This window comes from Pyrgilauda ruficollis, unplaced genomic scaffold, assembly GCF_017590135.1.
Source record: "Pyrgilauda ruficollis isolate IOZ18807 unplaced genomic scaffold, ASM1759013v1 scaffold9, whole genome shotgun sequence".
Taxonomy (NCBI): domain Eukaryota; kingdom Metazoa; phylum Chordata; class Aves; order Passeriformes; family Passeridae; genus Pyrgilauda; species Pyrgilauda ruficollis.
This window is the reverse complement of record NW_024531043.1, coordinates 4,961,388-4,982,503: the sequence shown is the minus strand read 5'-3', so window position 1 is coordinate 4,982,503 and position 21,116 is coordinate 4,961,388. Positions and strand designations below refer to the sequence as shown.

General features: G+C 44.9%; 1 protein-coding gene across 1 annotated transcript in view; it reads left to right on the top strand.

Annotated features, from left to right (window-relative positions):
• MED13L (mediator complex subunit 13L) overlaps positions 1-21,116 on the top strand; it is a 165,869-nt gene that overhangs the window by 123,234 nt on the left and 21,519 nt on the right. Inside the window, exons 8-18 of the mRNA XM_041488317.1 lie at positions 2,228-2,390; positions 3,215-3,319; positions 5,583-6,311; positions 6,984-7,206; positions 7,646-7,751; positions 8,272-8,396; positions 9,528-9,627; positions 12,935-13,155; positions 16,213-16,418; positions 18,667-19,613; positions 20,265-20,444. Coding sequence (XP_041344251.1) covers positions 2,228-2,390; positions 3,215-3,319; positions 5,583-6,311; positions 6,984-7,206; positions 7,646-7,751; positions 8,272-8,396; positions 9,528-9,627; positions 12,935-13,155; positions 16,213-16,418; positions 18,667-19,613; positions 20,265-20,444 — 3,105 coding nt within the window. The remainder of the gene's footprint in view (positions 1-2,227; positions 2,391-3,214; positions 3,320-5,582; positions 6,312-6,983; positions 7,207-7,645; positions 7,752-8,271; positions 8,397-9,527; positions 9,628-12,934; positions 13,156-16,212; positions 16,419-18,666; positions 19,614-20,264; positions 20,445-21,116) is intronic.

The following is a 21,116-nucleotide window of genomic DNA, read 5'->3' as shown; positions in this document are numbered from 1 at the left end:
ACCAGTATGTAATGCTTTTCAGCAGTGGAACCAGTCTGGACTGCAGGGGTTGTGCCTTTGGTGAGGGGCTGCTGTGTCCTCCACTCACTGTACCATTACCTGCCAGAGGTATCTGTGTGTTCCAGGACTGTGCCAGGGATGTTCATGGACAAAAATTAGTGTGTGAGAACAAAGTAGTTTTGTCTGCTGTGCAGTTCTGTCTCCTGTTATGCTGTATATTGCTGTACTGTATAGTATAAAAATATTACATAATTATAGAAAGCAATAAATTAATGCATTCCAATGTAACTTGAAAGCCCTGGTAGTTCCTTGGTTATCCTCTCATGCCTCCTGTCCTTCCCTTCCCATGAGACTTATCCTTGTTTTCTTCCTGCTGTTGACACGTGATGCCTCTGTGTCCTTGTGGTGTTTGTCTATACACACATTCCTTCTCCAAAGGAGGGCACATTTGCCAATTCTGAAGTTCTGACCTGTTTGTTTTTTGATCATCTGTCAAGTTCCCACTTGTTGGAGAACGTTTGAAAGCCAGTGAAGTACATGGTTAGTGGCACAAGCCTCAGTATAGCCAGGGTTTCCATGTTTGACTTTACAAAAAGATAATCAGGGAAGATCTAACTGGAGAAAGAAATACATAATGTGAAGAATTAAAGAAGATGCAGGGTTAGGCAGCTTGTGCACCTTTTCAGAAGATGTGTTTTACAAATCACCTGGTGGCAAGCAGCAGGATTCCCTGTTAGCTGCAGTGATGTGCAGCACTGAGTCCCTTCAGCACTTCACACTTGAGGCTGCTTGGATTGCGTCAGCAGGAGGACGAAGTGTTCTGTACCCTGGTGTGACCTTGTGAAAATGCAGCAGATCCCTCCTTGCTGTTCCAGCCCGGAGCAGGGACTCCTGCCCGGGCCAGTGGACCCAAAGCTCCCTCTGCTGCTGCAGCTCAGCCTTGGCAAGAGGGATGTGCTGGAGTTCAGTTCAGCTAAACAGAAACACATTGCAGCACGGAAAAAGAAGCATCTGCTTGTACAATAGCTAGTAAAAGCTGCTGCATCACAGGAAGGAATGGAATGGAGAGAGTTTTCAGGCTCTCAAACATGTTGAAGTAATATCTTCATTTGTTATCTCTTTGATAACCATACAGAAAATACATACTGACAATATCATATGCTGTGTTAATAGTGTATCTACTGGTGATAAGCTGTTGGAAATTTCTGTAGTAGTGTAGATCTCAACTGGAAAATCTCACCAAAGCCAGTTTTGATTTTAGTATTTCAGTTCAAGCATATTATAAAGAAATGGCACAGAATCCAGAGTGGTTTGGGTTGGAAAGGACCTCAGCCTCAATCCACCCCCCTGCCATGGGCAGGGACATCTTCCACTATCCCCGGTTGCTCCAAGCCCTGTCCAACCTGGCCTTGGACACTGCCAGGGATGCAGGGGCAGCCACAGCTTCTCTGTGTCAGGACCTCCCCACTCTCACAGGGAACAATTCCTTACCAATCTATCCCTGGCAGTGGGAAGCCATTCCCTGTGTCCTGTCCCTTGTCCCCAGTCCCTCTCCAGCTCTCCTGGAGCCCCTTTAGGCACTGGAAGGGGCTCTGAGTTATCCCTGGAGCCTTCCCCAGACTGAGCACCCCCAGCTCTCCCAGCCTGTGTCTGTAGGAAAGCATCAGTGATCCATTCATTTCCTCAGTGAGGTTTAATTTTGAGTATAAAGAACTGATCCTGCTTTGAAATAGTCTACATAAATTATTAGTTTTCTTAATAGATGCTTTTAGGACCATCCATATTACAATAAATTTAGTTTTTAAAGCAACTCACCAACGACTATATAAATTCAAGTTTAAGATACAGGATAATAATTAAAAAGCTCTATCTTCACTATTTCTTACTGATCCAGTCCAGGGCTGTAGGGGCTATCTAAAGTACCTCCATTTATTAGGGAGTGTATTTTTTATAGATACACTCTGTATATTATATATCTCTATGTATCACATCACATGAGTACAGTGCTTGCACAACTCTATTGCCCATGTCTGTGGTAAACCCAGTGCCATCTTTGTTACCTCAAAGGGAGTGTTGCTTTAAATGTGTTCTGTAAGGCTGCTCTGAGCATTCCCCAGTGAATGTGAACATTGGTGTAGTCAGCAGCCTGCTAAGAGACTTCCAGGAAAAAATAGCAGGTGACAATATGAAGGACAGTTCTGACATTAATGCTTTATTTCTCTTGCAGGAGAAAGTGGCTGCTCTCAGAGCAGCATCAGCCATCCAGCTGTGCAGGAGGGGACAGTCACTGTCCACAGTCCAAAGAAATCAAGCAAGATTACTCCCAAATTTCACAACCGCATTGTTCACCGTGTGTGGAAGGAATGCATCCTCAACAGGGCACAGTCCAAGTATGGCAGCAGTCCTCATGCTTTGCTTATTTATAATACATAAGATACAGCTAAAATTGTCATAGTTTACATTAATATTATTCTTTACAGGGCTCCTTTGCCACCAATCAGAGCTAACGATGCCAAACACCATTATCAAAGAAAATGTTGTATTATCAAAGAAAATGTGTCCCTCTGTTCAGCTGAGAACTCCTAACACTTCCCATTGAGTTTGCAGTTGTGTACCCTAATTGTGACAGTCCTTGAGGCCCTAGGTTGTGCCTTCAGCCAAGTGCTCTCAGATTTAAAGGTGGCAGCTCCCATCTCCTGTTGTAGTTACTACACTGAAAGCTGGGTGACTGCAGAACACATTGTATATATTTGATATTTAGGGCTCTAAGGGGAGTATTTGTGAAGCCTTATATGAGTTGGACTAAAATTTCAATTGACAAGAGTGTATAAATTGATGTTAGTATCATGACCTTTAATACTGGAGATTTAAAGTGTATAATGGTATGGTGAGCCCTGAAATATTTATTTTTTCCTATATCCATGCAATTTCCTCATTTGGTGTGTCAGACTAATTTCCAGGAACAGTTTAAATGGCTTTCCCCTTGTTTCTTGTGCTTGGACTCCAGACAGAGTTTTCTGACACAGAGCTGAGACCTTCCTCCTACATAAATCAAACTGTAAATTTAAGGACTAGTGCAGGGATCTGCTGTCAATTTCAAAGGTCAGGTAGAAGGAAGTAATTTATCTGAGGGGAACATATATGAATGATGTACATTTTAAAAATTTTGTTCTTCAGAAGGTGGTGATTACTAAAATAATTTTCTCTTCTTCAGGAGGAATCAAATTACAGCTGCAAATTTGGAGGAGGAAGTTCCTAACAATAGTGTTTCATGGGATTTTGTGGATCCAGTCCAAAGAGTCAGTTGTTCTTGTTCCAGGTGAGCTTTGAAGAGAATAAGTATTTGTCATATTGTGAGAGCCCTGCTTAATTCAGGCAGAGGTACACTTACAGAAGGGAGTTATCTCAGCTTTAGGTGAGACAAGAGGAAATTGTAATATCAAACCTGTGATCACATTTAGGGGATGAATCTGCATCTCAGCCCACTGTCACTTGCAGGAGCCAATCCAAGTGGAAAAATCATGGTGCTGGGGCCAGGATTACTCCAACAGTTCCCATTCATAAGGAACTCATCCTGCAGCTTTTCAGAGCTGTGGCCTTTGGTTGAGTGGTTAAGGCTTGTGGTGAAGAGGGGAAACTCTTCCTAAGTTTGTGATCATCCTTATATTTGGAGGAAGAGGGGAAACATCCTACAAATCACTTCATGTGCCTCTGGTCAATCTGCCATGGCACCAAACCCACACAAGAGAATATTAAGCCTTTGCAACCTGGATACCCTCTGTCACTGGATCAGAAAGAATTCACAGCTCACTCAAATAAACACTTTAGGAGGTTATTAAAGTTATCTGTCATCTTTGTGTGGTTAGAATTCCAGAACTACTCACTCAGGAAAGGCAAACCATCATCACCAATATGCTTAACCATTCTTAAAACTATCGGAGAGATGTTTCAGGGCTAGAAAAAGCCCCCAGTTTGCAGTGAAGTAGTTCTGTGAAACACTTCTACTGAAATTCTAATTCCCAAGGTCACCATCTACTGGTAAGATAGGTGATAAAGTACCTTGACCAAAAGAAGTTACTCCTTAAGGATGCAGTTCTTCTTTGTGTAGTCAGAGGAAGGGATGAAGGGACTGTGCATCCTGTAAGGGTGGAATGATCAAGCTGGAGACTCCCTGCTCTATCCCTAGTGAGAGGATGATTTCTGCAGCTCTTCCCCCCTGAATATACATATTGGATGTATTTATATACTCAAGAATTTGGAACAGATAAATGTTTTGTCAGAATGCCAAGTGTTTCCTGTGGAAATCCTTGCCTGGAAAGCATGGGGATCGACAGTGGGCAGTGGGAGCCTGGTTCTGTGGATAGGTTCAGGTGCACTTGGAATTTCACACTGTCTGTTCATCCCTCCAGTGATAACTGCATCATGCTGGAGTTGGTGAACACAGCAGCTGGGAAATGGAAATACTATCCTTAAAATGAAGGCAGTATCTGATTTCAAACAGCAATAAGTACTTTCCGTGTAGCTGCAGAACCTGAGCAGCTACTGGCCTGTAGAAATTGTTTTAGTCATTTCTGTGCCCATTCCATTCCATGTACTGGCTAAATGTCAGGATATGATCTTAGATCTGGAGTCTCAAAGGGCTGTCTGGTACTCAGCATCAAATTCAGTCTCCTTCAGACCCAGCTTGGTGTGTGAGGAGCAGAATGTCTGAAATAATTCTCTGCAGTCAGTTAAAATACGGTGAATGATGGAGAATTAAGGCAATGAAATGTTACAAGAACATGCTTAAGGCAAATCTCCAGTTACCAGGGCATTAGCTGCACATTAGGGTGATTGCAGGCACAGACCATCTGCTGCTGCAGGGAATCTGCAGTGTGTCCTGGGAACAGCAAAGCCCTGCAGAAAGCTGGGATAACCCCACACAGCCTGGATGCTTCCAGGGAACTGGGACAGCAAGCACAAGTAGACAGGGTTGGGTGTCTCCAGTGTAGCCCACTTCACTTGTGATCATGTAGGTTATCTCTTTAAGTAAAAAGCACATTACATGTTTTGAAATGGATTTTTGTTGTCCTATTGTTCATAAAATAGGGATGGAGTGATTCATTTTGAAATGGTGTTTATTTTTAAACAGGTTTCAATGTTAAGCACGAATACATATTTCAGTTTCTGTTTAGCTTAATAAAATCAAATAAACAGCTAAACAGAAAGCCCCAAACAACAAAAAAGACCAGTAAAAGTATGGGTGGAATTATATCCCTGTTGTCACATCCTTAGAAATCATCATCAGTATGATGAAAATGATGAAAATACTTTTTAGCAGGACCTGAAACACTGAAATTCAGTCCTGTGCTTCTCAGTCTCAAAGATAATGGATACAAAGTCAAAAAAGCCATATGAAGCCAGTAATAAGATTGCATGTTACTGCATTATTTTCTAAAAAATATTTATTCAAACTTCCTCCATCAGGCAGAAATTAAAAGCCTGTTAAAAGATCAGGAGCAGACAGGAGGTTTTTCAGTGCTGCTCTCTGAGGTGGGTAGCTGCCCCCAGCGTGCAGTGAGTGGTTTCTCCTCCTCCTCCAGGCACAAGGTGTTCAAGCAGCGCTGCGCCGGTGCCTCGGGCCGGCCGCCCACGCTGCCCCAGCCCGGCTTCGCCGTGGGGACCGCAGCGGCCTCGGCACTGCCCCCTCCTGCCTCCTCAAAGCACAAAACCACCGAGCGGCAGGACAAGGGAGAGAAACTGCAAAAAAGGCCCCTGATGCCATTCCACCATCGGCCCTCGGTGACTGAAGAGCTATGCATGGAGCAGGACGCGGCCGGGCAGAAGCTGGGCCTGGCCGGGATGGAGTCTGCCTTGGAAGTCCCCAGTTCCAGGAAATACGAGAAGCCGCTCTCGCTACCTGCTAGAAATCCAAGCAAGCAGATTAATATGAATCCTATGGATTCACCCCATTCCCCCACTTCCCCTCTGCCTCCCACCCTGAGCCCCCAGCCCAGAGGTCAGGAGGCAGAGAACCTGGACCCCCCTTCCGTTCCTGTGAACCCAGCACTCTACAGCAGCGGGCTGGAGCTGCAGCCGCTGCCCAGCTTAGATGACAGGACAGTCCTGGTGGGACAGAGGTTACCTCTGATGGCAGAGGTCAGTGAGACAGCCTTGTACTGTGGCATAACTCAGAGCAACGAGGCCGTGGACGTGTGGAGGACATATAGTGTCCCTTCAAGTGACGATCCCGAGTTCCGGCCGCCGGAGCTGCCATGTGAGAGGTATGATGGCAGGATGGAGATCAACCCCGACAGCACTGCACTGAAAAGGTGAGAGAGCACTCTGAGCAGGGGAGCTGGGCAGTTCTAATCGTCACTGAACTCTAATTTCTGCTTTTCAGCTGAGAAAGGCTAAGGCTTCACCATCACAGATGCTGCAGAGAGCGCTAAGTAGTTAAATAGAAACAATCCAATGCAGGATGCTTGCCTTTTCTGTATCTGGCTTTCTGTTGGACCCTACAAGAACTGATCAGTCTCTTTGTAACCTATTTTTGTGTTTTGTGCTAGCCTAAAAATTACTGTAGAATTCTGATAATGCATTTTAAAAAATGCACCAGAGAAAGTAGTTAATGAAAATGTTTAGGAAAAATTAATTGAGGAAGAGTTATTGAGTTAAAAGACTATTGGGTTTGGTAATTACAATGGAGTTTGCTAGGCTGAAAAGGGTTTCAGCCTGAAAAACACAGCCTGGAAAGGCTGGACTTCAAAGTGTTTTCATTTATACAGTGACAAAATTGATTCTTCTTTCATTGTCCCGAAGTAAGTCTTAATAAAGTCAGGTATTTAATGTTTAAATGTATCCAATACATCCTTTATTTGAGGAAAAAAACATTTCTACTTGATCAAGGGGGATGGTATGTGCCATGGGCTGTGTTTGTGTGACAGCTGCAGATTGTGCTGGTTTTGTTTCATGTTGGCCTTGCTTGTTTATTTTCACTTCAGGCTGTTAGCACAACCTAATAAACGGTTTAAAATTTTGGAAGAGCAGAAGCCAGTGCAGACCCTGAACTATCTTGACCCCTTGCCTCTACTACAACCCCCTGGAGAAGGCTGGGGAGACACCAGTGATCCTTACACCTTCGAAGATGGAGACATCAAGTACAGTTTCACTGTCAATAAAAAATGCAAACTTGGGGCTGAGAAAGATCCTTTGAAAAAGAACAAGGTAGGGTGTAAATCCAGTGTTTGGCATTAATGGTCTTGTAGGATTTATCCTGTAGCACAGTGTTTGCTCTACAGCTCTCTGGAAGACTTGTGTCTGTTTCACAAAACAAAATCAGACATGTATATATTTATATTTAATTTTTTTTAAAAAAATATTATTTTATATTATCACCTGCATGATGCTTCTTATGTATCTTATCCTTTATGGAGTTGTTTTGGTGTTTGGCTGTGCAAGCAAACAATCTAAAAAATGTTTTTTTCCTGGAGAATTTGAGATGGTTAATTACCTGAACTGGCTGTTAGAGTTCAATGATGTCCATGGAATCCTTTGTAAATCTTATATTTAACTCAGACCCCTGAGTCTGGTTGGACACAGAAAAACATTTGTTCTTACATAGCTTAAATTCATAGCCATGAAATCTGTTCGGTTTTTTGTATAGTCAGAAGATGGGATTGGATCCAAGGAAATCCCCCCACCGGGCCATTCCACACCAGTTCCTGATGGAAAAGATGCCATGTCCATTTTCAGTTCTGCTCCTAAGACTGGTGAGTTAAAGCTCTTTGATTCAGTCTGCAAAGCAAAAATAACCTATATGCCATAACATCTGGAGGGAAAAATCACATCTGAACTTTTGTCTGTAACATCAGAGCTACAGACAGCTCCCAGGTTGGAAAAAACTTGATTTTCCTTGTCATTTTTATAAAAACAATGCTATATTTTTTAGCATATTAAATGAGCAGCAGCAGCTCCTTCCTTGTTTCTTGGCTGACCCTCGGTGGTCGCTGCTCAGCCTGCAAGGCTCCAGCAGAGCAAAGGCTCAGTGCTGGGGGGCAGAGGTGCTGTTGTGCTGCTGCTCGTGCCGTGTTTCGCTTGCCATGCCATGGTCGCTGCTCAGCCTGCAAGGCTCCAGCAGAGCAAAGGCTCAGTGCTGGGGGGCGGAGGTGCTGTTGTGCTGCTGCCCGTGCCCCGTTTCCCTGGCCGTGCCCCGTTTCCCTGGCCGTGCCCCGTTTCCCTGCCCGTGCCCTGTCTCCTGACTGTGCTCCGTTTGTTCCCCGGCGCTGGCAGACCCGCGGCAGGACGGCGCTGCCGGCAGGGCCGGCTCCGGCAGCCTCACCCAGGTCACCGACCTGGCCCCGTCCCTGCACGACCTCGACAACATCTTCGACAACTCCGACGAGGATGAGCTTGGGGTGAGTCCTTGTGGGGATGAGTGTTCTGTAGGCCAAGAAACAGATTCCTAGTGGGAATGATTATCCCTGATAGATGGGAGAGAGAGTTTCCAGGTAGGCAGGCTTGGCTTTTAGGAAGGACTGCTGGCAAGGAGATCCTTCAGGAGATCCGTCCTCCATGGACAGGCTGTAAGGAGCTTCCATAGGGAGAGCCATGCAGTTGCTTTACAAATCCATTATATCTAGTTCTGTGTCCTGAACTTCCATCAGAATTTTTTGTTTGAGAATTATGGTGGAAAAGATCCAAGTTTTATTAATTGGTGATGGGTTCTTTTACCTTGTCTGAGAACCTGCCCAAAGAAAAATAAATTCAACCTTACAGGATTCCAGTAATTCTCTGAGTCATGTTCTCTCATATTCCTCCAAGCACTTTATTTCAGTGCAAAGAGAAATAGTTGCTGCATGATAGGAAATACAGAGGAAAATGCAGATTTATATCAGTTAGGAGGGGCAGTAAATTGCCTGGGAAAGCAAAGATTTGGATAGTCACTATCTTTAAGCATAATCTAATACAACCATAATAATACATAAGGTGGTCTTAAAGTGACTTTTAGTAGATAACAGTGTTTAAAAGTCTTATGCCTTATTCTTGGCAGGACTTTATAAGTGCACCAATTTTCTTACTGTGGTTCCACATAAACTGCACTTCAGATGCCATGGCTAATATGCCAATCTACCAGAGAACTGTTCTGTCAAGATAAAAGATTACTTTATTCTCTGAAGTTGCCCTGGACAGCCCTAATGTTTTTCCTGTCTTAACATTTGCCTGTGTTGGGCTCACTCTGTCATATTCCCATTACTACCTGGGAGTAATCCAAACACAGAAATAAATAGAGCAGTCACATACATTTCAAGCTCAGGGCTTGTGATAACATTTTGAATATAATTTGCATGTGTATGGAACTATAAAAATGCACAGTTCTATGTATGCATCAATTTATGGGGGGATATATAGACAGGCAAATATTTCTTTTTGTTTTTAGTTTGAAAGAGGGGAAAAAATCCAGACTCCTTGGGGTGAGCGGGTGGGGTTGCTGTGCAGGGGCACTGAGGGGTGGCAGTCTGTGCTGACCGCAGTGTTTGGTGTTGCAGGCCGTGTCCCCAGCCCTGCGCTCCTCCAAGCTGCCGGCAGCGGGCTCCGAGGAGCGGCCGCTGGGCAAGGACGGCCGGACTGCGGTTCCCTACCCTCCCAGTGAGTACGGAGCTGCTCAGCTCACACCCCCACACTGGGCTCGCTGCACAGCCCTGAGGGTGCTCCTGTGCTGCAATTGCCAGGTTTTAATGAGGGCAGTGGTAATACAGGCATGGATTTTTAATGAGCCTACTGATATGTGAGGTACTCTTCTGTTGACATTGTTGTCTTAGTCTGGAACTATGGGAGGGATTTGTTACAAGTCTTCCCTTGGAAGCTTTCCCCTCTCTTCTATGCTCACTGTTGGGCACCTCCACCATTACCAAATCCCTCTTTAAGTATAAATCCTTCTACTTAATGAAATGGAAGAATTTAAAACCATGGCCATGATGGTGCAACCATCTTGGAAGAAAATTGCATTGAACATATGACAAATTAAAACTAAAATCACCTTCAGGGTTTAATCTGATTTGGAAGTGCATGATTAAAATCAAAGTGCTGGGTTCTAACTGGAGGCATGGTATGGACCTTTTATAGGTGGTTGTGGTAGTGATGCTTGTGCAGGCTCTGCACGTGGACAAGGGAGGTTATGGGAGTGCAGGAAACTTATGAAATTGTATGAAATTAGATTAAAACAACAGTTTTTTTTTTCCGAAGGACTGTGCCAACAGCTGTTGGAAATAGTAACTTGTACTCTGAGGTTTGAGGGCTTTGCTGCATTTCTTGCATTTCTTACACCTGACAGGATGGGACAGTCGGGGGGGTCTGCTCCCAGGGAACAGGGACAGGAGGAGAGGGAACAGCCTCAGGTGTGCCAGGGAAGGCTCAGGTTGGATACTGGGAAAATTCCTTTATTGAAAGGCTTGTAAAGCCCTGGCACTGCTGCCCAGGGCAGTGCTGCAGTCCCCATCTCTGGAGGGATTTATCAGCCCTGGATGTGGCACTTGGGGACATGGGTGAGTGGGGCTTTGGCAGTGCTGGGAATGGTTGGAGTCAATGATCTCAGAAGGCTTTTCTGACCTGAACAGATCCCTGATTCTATTGGTGTAGGTGGCATTTCTCTTCAGATGAAGGAGAAATGTGTCTGTGTTTGTGGGACAGGAGGAAGGTGAGAATTTTTGGTATAATAGTAACAAATCAAATTACAAATTACTTTGTGGTGAGAAGGAAGAGTGTTTGATTTCTGTGGCCACTATAAGCAGAAATCCAATCTCTCTGCAAATCATTCTTTAATGCCTTCTCATTAACTTCAGCTGGTAATGAGAACAAATTGAGGTGAAGAAAAAAACCAGTCTGAAGGAGATGAGTCAGAGTTTTATGGACCCATAAAAGCTGTGCTGATTTACTCAAATGTAGAAGTCTGAAGTATACAGAGATTGGATTTTGACAGGTTTAGTTGATCCATAGCTTTTTAAAATATGCAAAGCTTTTTCAAGCATGACACACATGAAAATGAATGATGATAGTTGCCTGTTGCTGTAGGGTTGGGGGATTTTTTGTAATTAAACTTTTTTATGAATCTGCACTGCAGAATTTTGCTAAGTGGAGTGAGCTGGAGGTGAGAAAATGATGTAGTGTGAAGTTAAACAGATACACTCCACTTGTAGCCGTGGCCTTGCCACCAGCTGTGGAGGCACAGCAGTGTCTGTGGGGAGTTGAAGTGCCTTGTACAGCATCATAAATTCATGCTGGCCACCCTTGATTTTCACCTTTATCCCTGTCCCCTTCCAGTGCCTAAAACACCTCTCTCTGCTGAGAAACAGAGGGAGTCAATCCAGCTGCCAGCCTGAACATTGTATTCCATACTAATGGTGGTGGAAAAGAGTTTCTTTGGTTATGCTGAACTTTTTTTCAGCTTTAATTTATCCTATATCAGGACAAGACTAAGGGCTTTTAAAGTCAGATACTGAGAGAGTGGAGAAAAAAGAATATGGGCAGAGTGGGAATAATTCATAGCCTGTTGTTTACTCTGCTGCTCCAGATTGTGAAGGACTGGGTTCAGCAGGGACAGGTATTACCAAAAGAACTGCATTTTGAGAGGACTGCCCCTATTTGAGTGGTATCCCTTTGTCTAAAGAGTTCAGTAGCCTGGCTGTGCCATCTCTGAGCACAAAAGCATCCAATGCAGGGTTGGCTCTGTTAAGGTAGAGTGGAGACACATCCTGAGGCTGCAGCATCCTACACAAATGTACTGTTAGTGCAGGTATTCCTAGTCCGTAGATAATTCTAATCCCACCACTAATTTCTGCCTTTTTCTGTTTGTTTTTGAGAACAGTACTTGTTACCTGATTGGATTTCCCCAACACAATGTTTATCAGTCAGAAACCCATCTGTATCAATTTATGAATTTTCCATAATCTTTAGGCTGCAGATGTTACTGAGTATAAGAGTGTCCTTGTGTCCCATCAGCTTGGGTATGGAAAATGGGATTGGCCATTAAATCTGTCCAAAAAAGTATCTAAGAGGAGACACTTTTGGGAATTCACCCTTCTCTAATTAGAGTGGTTAACCACTGATGGTTTTGTCCAGAGAAGATCTGTCCTAATTCAAGTCAGGAAAAGAGAGCATTTATGCTGAATGTGACACAAAATAAATCTGGAAGCTGTAGCTGGAAGGAGAATATGCAAGACTTTGCTGTGATTTCTGTTTGATTGCATTACACTGTATAGAGCATCTCTGTTGGGGTTGGTTGTTCTGCTTAAAGAAGAAAAATACACAATGGATGATTCCATTATGTTCATTTCCTGAGAAGTCATTTAGGAATCTTCCTGGCTTAATGTCTTGTGATGGAAAAGGATAATTTTGTGGCTTCTCTGGCACTGGAACTTCAGGATGCCTGGCAGTCTGCTCCTGGGCAGAACTGCTCGTGTTTGTGGCAGGAGTTGTGTTGCCATGGACCAGACAAGGCTGCAAAGACTGAGTGGAGAAATCCAGCTTAGGGCACATGAATTCCAGAGGCCTCCTGGTTTAGGGCTAGGTCAGCTCTGGCAAAGGGAGGAAACTCCTCTGTGACTTCTTAGAAACAGTCACTGGGGTGAGCTTGGTGTTAATGTCAATTCAGCTCTCCAGTTATGAAGGATTTATTAGTTGCTGGTAAACAGAGCATTTGTTTGTTCATCTACCAGGTTGTTGTTTCTGCTGAACAATAACCTTGCAGAATGTCCCTAGGAATTTGGGGAATTTACCCTAGGAGTTAACTTTTGCCCTACACTTACACTGCTGTCAGAACCCCAGTAAGTCTGGAGAAGCATTGCTAGTTTTTAGCTGATGAAATAAGAGCTAGCATTGAATTGGTCTCTTCTGTTTTATTGAATTTCCTTGAGAATTTGTATTTGAATTATTAACTGTATTATTTCATCCTCTTCAGCTGTGGCAGACCTCCAAAGGATGTTCCCAACACCACCCTCTTTAGAACAGCACCCTGCCTTCTCCCCAGTGATGAGTTACAAAGATGGAATAAGTTCAGAGACTGTGACTGCCTTGGGAATGATGGAGAGTCCTATGGTCAACATGGTTCCAACACAGCTGGCTGAGTTTAAAATGGAGGTGGAGGATGGATTAGGTAGCCCTAAACCTGAAGAAATCAAGGTAACATGCTAGAAATGTGGAATTTTTACAAACTCCTCTATGCACACTTAGATTTTTATAAACAAGTCTCATGTAGTGTGTGTAGCAACTAAGAAATATGAACTGGACCTGTGTAAAGAACTTGTCAACCCTGGAGCTGGAAAAATATTCTTCTCTAGTAGAAAAGCTTTTTAATTGTTTCTCTGATTTTAACTGTAGGCATTTTGTAATTTTATGTTTGTAATGGTTCTGGGTGTTCTCAGGAAACAAACAGTATTGTCTGTGAAATGAGCCCTGTGCCTAACAGAAAGAATGTCCATGTCTGGAAAAACACCACACTTGTGGCTAAGTAGCTGTTAAATGATATATTTCTTTAGATAATTTCTCTAGGGCACCTTTGCTGTGCCCCCCTCCCTGCTGCCAGGCTGGCACACAGTGGGATAAAGTGGTGCATGTAGAAAGGCTGCCTTTATCTCTCTGAAATGTTCCTTTTTTGGTTAGGGTTGAAACTCTCTGAGAAAGCCCAGGGGTTGAACTTGCTCTGTTTCTTCTTCAGCTGATGTTACTTCACAAGTTTTAAGGCCAGATGGGACCATTCTTATCTGACTTTCTATATAACACAGGTCAGGTAATGTCACCTAGTTCCTCCTCTCTCGAGTCCTGTAGTGTCTCAGTAAAGAGCTGTTTGTAGCTGGGGACTCTGGGTTCTTGTGACATCCCAGTGTGACCATTTCTCCATAGCATCCCATGGAGGGACCCAGCATCAGCACTGATATACATTGGTTGTGTCATTGTTCATCACAGGGTAAGAGCAGGGCACAAATCATTCTGCCTGTGTGTCCTGCATTACTGAACTTCTGGGCTGCCTTTTGTCACCTTTGTCAGAAGGTGCTGTTGCCATATTTCCATGCATACAGCCTGAGGAGATAAAAAATGCACTTTTTGTGTGGAAATGCACAGCTTGTTGTTCTGCAGCAAGCTGCTCTGTACACAGGGAATAAAAAGGGAGATGCCCACTCTAACTCTGGCTTCCTGGTAGTCCCCAGCCTTTGATTGTACAGCCTAATTCTTCTCCTTCAGACCCACTCTGTCCCTCATGTGCCACAGCCTGTTCCTTCTGTTCCAGCAGCTGTCTCTCCCCCAGCAGCACCTCCTTCCCTCTCCTTTGTGCCCATGTTGAATTGATTGAGGGCTGATTTTTAGGGCTCTGCATTGCTGAGCCAGGGACACACTTGCAGCTGCATGGACAAGAAGTGGCTGTGTGTTGGTGTGAGGATACTGATGGATGCCTTTGTTTAGTGTAAGTGATGTGGTCAGCTGTCAACCAGGACATTTTCCTGCCAGCAGGAATAGCATCCCTCAGGCAGACTGCAAGGGAGGCTGTGGCAAGTCCCACAGGGTGACTTCTTCCACAGGAGCTTTCAGTTTTGTCCCTGGGAGAGAAGGGAGTCCCTGTCCCTGGCAGGAAGCAGCACAGCGTGTGGGACAGCATTCCAGGGTTGTGCTCCCATGTTTTGGTGCCAGTCCAGTGTGTCCAGTCAGACCCCAGAATTCCCAGCTCATTCCCCTGCCAAGGTCTGAGCTGGCAGGGGGCTTGTCCCAGCAGTTCTGGAAGAAAGGGGCTTTGCAGATTTGGGAGGGAATTCCCAGTGTCCCTCCTGATAGCAGAAGCCAGCTGGACATCAGGACAGGGGACGAGTCTGCTTTGCTACTGCCAGATCTCTCCTTCCTTCCTCCCTGAGCTCTCCCTTGGAGGCACACTGGGAAGAGGCTCCTTCTCAGTGTGTGTTCCAGGACAGTCTCCATTGCCCATCTTGAACAACTTGCCCATAACAAGTTGTTATGCCACCACAGGAGTTAGAAATAAGTTTTTTATAAGGTTTGTAAGACTTTACCTTACCGCAGACCTTGCTGGTTTTTCTCTTCTGCTTGTGCAGTAAGTTGTTTAAGTATAGGATGACTTGGGCCTGGAAAAAAAAAAAAAAATTCTGTCTTGGAATTTGTTGAGCTGAAGGTTTTGGAGTGGGAGCAGATTTCAGGGCGTCATTGATACCGAAGATATTTTAATCTCCCTCACAGCCATTACAGGAGTATTAAAATACTTACTTCAGTTCTACTGGAGAACATTTCCAACAGCACAGTTTACTTGCTTCTGTGTGTGTCACACCTGCTCATACACACCAGTGGGGGAAACAAGCACTAAACCCATTGCCCCATTGCTGATCATCCTGAGAACATGGAAGGAGATTCCTTGTGCTGAGCATTCTGCAGCTGGAGATAGAAGTCCACACATTCCTCATCCCTCAATGCTTGACAAGGTGCAAGGGGAAAAAAAATGCAAAGCTCTAACAAGATGTTAAATACTGAGGCTGCTGTTACTGTTTTCACACTGATTTTTACTTTGCAGTAGTGCCTCAAGAGGACTAATTCTGTTCTCCTGAAAGAGCTGGAATAGCTCTAGAAACTCTGGGTGAAGTTCTTGTCATCACTCTGTGCAAGCAAATGTGACAGTCTCTGCAAGCCCAGCTGGGCTGTACTTCATTGATAGTTAATACTGTGTTTGCTGGATTGTTTAGATATTTGTATTTAATACTGCAAGTAATGATTGGCATGTGCAAAGTGTGCACTGTTATTGCTAAAGTGATGTGAACCCCCACAGTGGGGGTTATTTAGAGGCTGCCTCAAGGCACCTCAGGGTTCCTCACACTGTGACAGCCTCTCCCCACTGTCAGTGCAGAAGTCTTGCAAAGATCAATCTTTTAAGTGCCTAAATGAGGTGCTAAAAGTTAGGTAGTGTGAAAATTTCATAGTGCACTACTCATGTTTCAGGCACAGCTTGTCTGAAATGAGCCTGATCCAATTGTGAAACCTCCCGCCATAAAGCTGTGTAGCATCTTGGGATAACAGGGAGCCTCAGTTGAGTTTCCCTGAAGGAACTACTCTTGAATGCATTGTAGAAGGAATAAATGTAGTTAATTTTGGGGGAAAAAGGCCAAGTACAATAGATTTTAATTTTAAAAAATATCTAAAGAGCAGCCTGACCACATTTTTGTAACCAAGGTCACTTGGATGTTACAGGATTTTTCATATGTGCACAAAGTTCCATCATTTCAACCTTTCGTGGGCTCTTCCCTGTTTGCCCCACTGAAGATCCTGCCCAGCCAGTGCCTCCTACCTCTGAAGATTCCAGATGCCTGCATCTTCAGGCCTTCTTGGGCTGTTCCTCCGAAAATTGAGCAACTTCCATTGCCACCTGCAGCCACTTTCATCAGAGATGGCTACAAGTAAGTACAGCCTTGGAGGAAATGGGTCTGTCAAGGCCATGCCTAAAGCTGGGTAACTGAACTGGTTGTTTGTATTGACAGTGCTTTGACCTGCAAATGTATTTTAAACCTTTTAGGTTTGTCATTGACTGAGATCAAAACAGTTCTGATAGCAGGAACATTTAACACTGGCTTTGGCAGTCAGGGGTGTTACAGTGTCTGTCCACTCTCAGTGCTTTTAAAAGAACAGGAACATGCAGTGCCTGAATTAATGGTAATTTCTGACACAGGAAAATATTGTAATTCAACAGAAACCACAAGTGTTGGGGAACAAAATGAATGCACTGAGCCCATCATATCTCTGCCCTCCCATTTCCATGTCCAGCCTCCAGCCCGGCTCCCTTGTGTCACTTTGAGCTCCAGCCTGGTGATCTCTGGTCCTGATGATTCCATCTGCCATTCTGAAGGCTCTGGAAATGCTGACTGGGCCTGTGAGAGCTCTCCAGTCCGTGCTCCCATGGGAGCTCCTCTGAGCTCCTGTGCTGTCCCTGAGTGGGGCTGTGGTCAGACAGATGTTGGTCCATTCCTGTCCTGTCCCACCCTTCCTGATACCAGAAGAGGAGAGTGCTGTGACCTACAGGGAACCACTGACATTCATTTTCAAAGCTTGGATTCCTCACTTAGTTCTCAGAAATTAGCAATGTTTATGGAGGGAATTCATTGCTGGAGGTTTTGAAAGCTAGCAAGAATTGCACCATTAAATTAATAAAACCTTTTAAAAAGCATAGTAATAGCACAAAGGTCTCCTGCTGCACTACTTCACTTCTAGAGGAAGCAGTCTGTATCTTTAAATCAGTCTGTAAATCCTTTAAATCAGTCCTTTTGCAGCCCCAAAGGGTCCTTCAGTGTTCTCAAAAGAATTGCAAAGAAGAAATTGTAAACCCTTGATATAGTGCCTAGGGAGCAATTTAATTCTCAGTTTTTTTCATAATAGTAACTGATGCACCGGGCCTGAGCTGGTTATTAATTTCAGGTATTTGTTGGGGGAAAAAACCCTTTCATTTTCAATCTAATCCAATTAGAGTGAGGATTATTACTGCAGGCTTCCGACAGAGTGGTGATTGCCAATCAGGGTTTCTAGGTCACCTTTTCTTATTAGTCTGAGGCACGCACTCTGCTGCAGCTCCACAACTCCTTCAGACTCTGCTTCATTATTTTCCCCTCTCCTGCTTTGAGTTGGACACACATCAGTTCAAGGTAATAAAACAGTTGTAAGGAAAGAGGTCTTCAATGTTTTCCTTTTCAAGTCACTAATGATAGGTGGGCATTCAAATGCTAGTCCTTTCCAATGACACACAAAATACACTGTGAGAACAGAATAACATGGAAAAATCCTGTTTCCCCTTCCTTATCCAGAGACTCATTGAGATCTTACACTTTTTCCTCATTCGAATATGTAATTAACACATTACAAGAAAAGTAAGCAGGTTAGAAGTGATGTGGAAAGAGAAAAGTAAGATTTTTTTTTTTTAATTGGTCTCTTGTTACCTGTTTCTTGAAATGAGTCCTTGCAGATGGATGACAGATCTCATGGGAATGTACAAACTGTTCTGTGGTCACTTGAATTTGGCAGGAAGTGACAAAAACAGAGTAATAAAACTCAGTCATGAATGGAGATGACCCAAAAATAAGATTTTTAGCTTTACTGGACTAAGAGTTTGTAATGGAACATATCCCATTGTGCCATAGACTGTGTAATCTGAAATGAGGATTTGAATTTATAGAATCAGACATACAGAGTGTGTCCATGAGATGACACCATGTATCAGAGCCACATGTATGACTTTTGAGAGCTATTTCAAGTGATCATTTCTAAAATAAAGATTTCTATCTCTCTGAAATACTTTCATTCCTACTAATCTGTATCTCTTTACAGATAGTGGTGTTTAAAATAAAAGCTACTATTCTTTCTTTTTTCCCTCAAAATGTTGCAAACATTCTAAATCTTAACTTGATATCTAGAGATTGTTCTCAAAAGCATTTGAGTTTTAAGCCATAAGAATAATCTTTAAGAGGGTGAAGTAATACTTTTTATCACAATGATAAGAAACGTCATCTTGTGGTGAGAATTCTGAGTTCTGTTGAGAGCCATGAGTCAAGGTTATGACTTTACTGCAGTTTCAATGAATCCCTTCAGCTTCCACTATCTCCTTGTATTTAAAAATGAGCTTTGACAGAACGGGTCTCTGTTCCCATCCCTTCCCTGCAGCAACGTGCCCAGCGTGGGCAGCCTGGCGGACCAGGACTACCTGCAGATGAGCACGCCCCAGATGAGCACGCCGGTGACGCTCAACAGCACGGCCCCTGCCAGCAACAGCGGCGCGGGGGTGCTGCCGTCCCCGGCCACGCCGCGCTTTTCGGTGCCCACGCCGCGCACGCCGCGCACGCCCAGGACTCCCCGAGGCGGGGGCACCGCCAGCGGCCAGGGCTCCGTCAAGTACGACAGCACGGACCAGGGCTCCCCCGCCTCCACGCCCTCCACCACGCGGCCGCTCAACTCGGTGGAGCCGGGCACGGTGCAGCCCATCCCGGAGGCGCACAGCCTGTACGTGACCCTGATCCTCTCCGACTCCGTGCTCAACATCTTCAAGGACAGGAACTTCGACAGCTGCTGCATCTGCGCCTGCAACATGAACATCAAGGGCGCCGACGTGGGGCTGTACATCCCCGACTCCTCCAACGAGGATCAGTACCGCTGCACCTGTGGCTTCAGCGCCATCATGAACCGCAAGCTCGGCTACAACTCCGGGCTCTTCATCGAGGACGAGCTGGATATTTTCGGCAAGACCTCGGACATCGGCCAGGCTGCAGAAAGGCGACTGATGATCTGCCAGAGCAACTTGATCTCGCAGATGGGAGAGGGAGCCAGGAGGAGCCAGGAGCCTCCCATGAGCCTCCTGCTGCTGCTGCAGAACCAGCACACGCAGCCCTTCACCTCGCTGAGCTGCCTGGATTACATGGCCTCCAACAACCGCCAGACGCTGCCCTGTGTCAACTTGAGCTACGACCGGCTGCAGGCTGACAGCAACGACTCCTGGGTGGAATGTTTCAATGCCCTGGAGCAGGGCAGGCAGTATGTGGACAACCCCACGGGGGGCAAGGTGGACGAAGCCCTTGTCCGAAGTGCCACTGTCCATTCCTGGCCTCACAGCAACGGTACATGCACAGCTGAGCCTTTTGTCTCTGAATGTTTTGTGACCTCTGTAAATTTGTTTAGCTGTAACCCACATCATCTTTATGGGGGAAATGACAGGACTAAAAATATGCTAGAGATAAAGTAGATTTCTGAAAGCTGGTAAATTACATGTAAAGTACCAATAATCTAATTGTCCTCAGACTTTTTGGCCTAAATTGGGAATGTCTGTGGAAGTTCACAAATCTGAAGCAAATTCAGGTATTTGGGGGGAGGCAAAATTAGGGGCCCTTTTTGATTTTGGAGAAGGGCGTAAGCAGTCAGCAGAAAAGAATTGCTCTGTTTGAGTTAGGGGGGAAAAAGGGGAAAAAGTACCAAGCGGGGGGAAATATTATAATTAAATATTACTTGTTTGTATACTGAAGATATATAGCTCTGACATCTTGTGACCTGAGCTGGACACCAGTGATACTGAAATGTGTGTGAAAAGGCCTGTGGTGACAGCAATGTTTTTGAAAATGCCATGAAATGGCACATTGTATACCATCCAGCTAATTGGAGTTGTCCAAATTCAGTGTGCAGAGCAATTCAAAGAACAATCCACAAAAGCTGTTGCCATGTCTGAGGGATTGCTGTCCCTCCCTGAAGTGATTGCTGCTCCTTGTCCCTTGCAGTGCTGGACATCAGCATGCTCTCCTCCCAGGACGTGGTGCGCATGCTGCTCTCCCTGCAGCCCTTTCTCCAGGATGCCATCCAGAAGAAGCGGACAGGAAGGACCTGGGAGAACATCCAGCACGTGCAGGGACCGCTCACCTGGCAGCAATTCCATAAGATGGCAGGACGGGGGACCTATGGTACCTACACTGGGCTCTGTGCCAAGTTAGAGTGCAGCTTCCTAGAAATGGGCACTTTGTCCTGGAAATTATAGGAAGGGGCTGTTCACACAGCTTGGGGTGGGGGGTGGAGGGCTCTGCACAGAGGTTTAAAGTGCCTCCAAAGCCTTTGTGATGCCCTGGTGAAGATTTTACCCCTCCAGGTGATGCACATTTACAGGGAGCAGAAACTGTGGGGTGAGGAAGGGGGGCTGGCTCAGACCGAAGCAACCTGGCATAGACAAAATGGGAGCAGAGGGAGCTGCTGAAATCAGCCACATCATAATGGGAACAGAGCCTGTGTGAGCTCTGCAAATCCCGAAAAACTGGGAATGCTTTCTCCATGCAGGTTCCTGTAGCCTTAATGAGAAGTTTTCAGTATCTCCTGGCTGTAAGTGGCACTTCTGTAAAATGCAAAATAACAAACCAGATTTTGTGTGTGTAGGTTTGCAGAATAACGACTGACATTTCAATCTGTATTTCTTGCTTGCAGTTTATTTCAGGCTTAACCAGTGCAGTCTGGTTTAATGTTTTTCCTACCAGCTCCACCACACTTTGCTCTCTATTGGTATTTGATGTATTGCTGCTTTCCTTGGGGCTGGGACAAGTGGGGGTAACTCCAGTTCCTGTCTAAAGCTGTTGTGCCCCACCAGC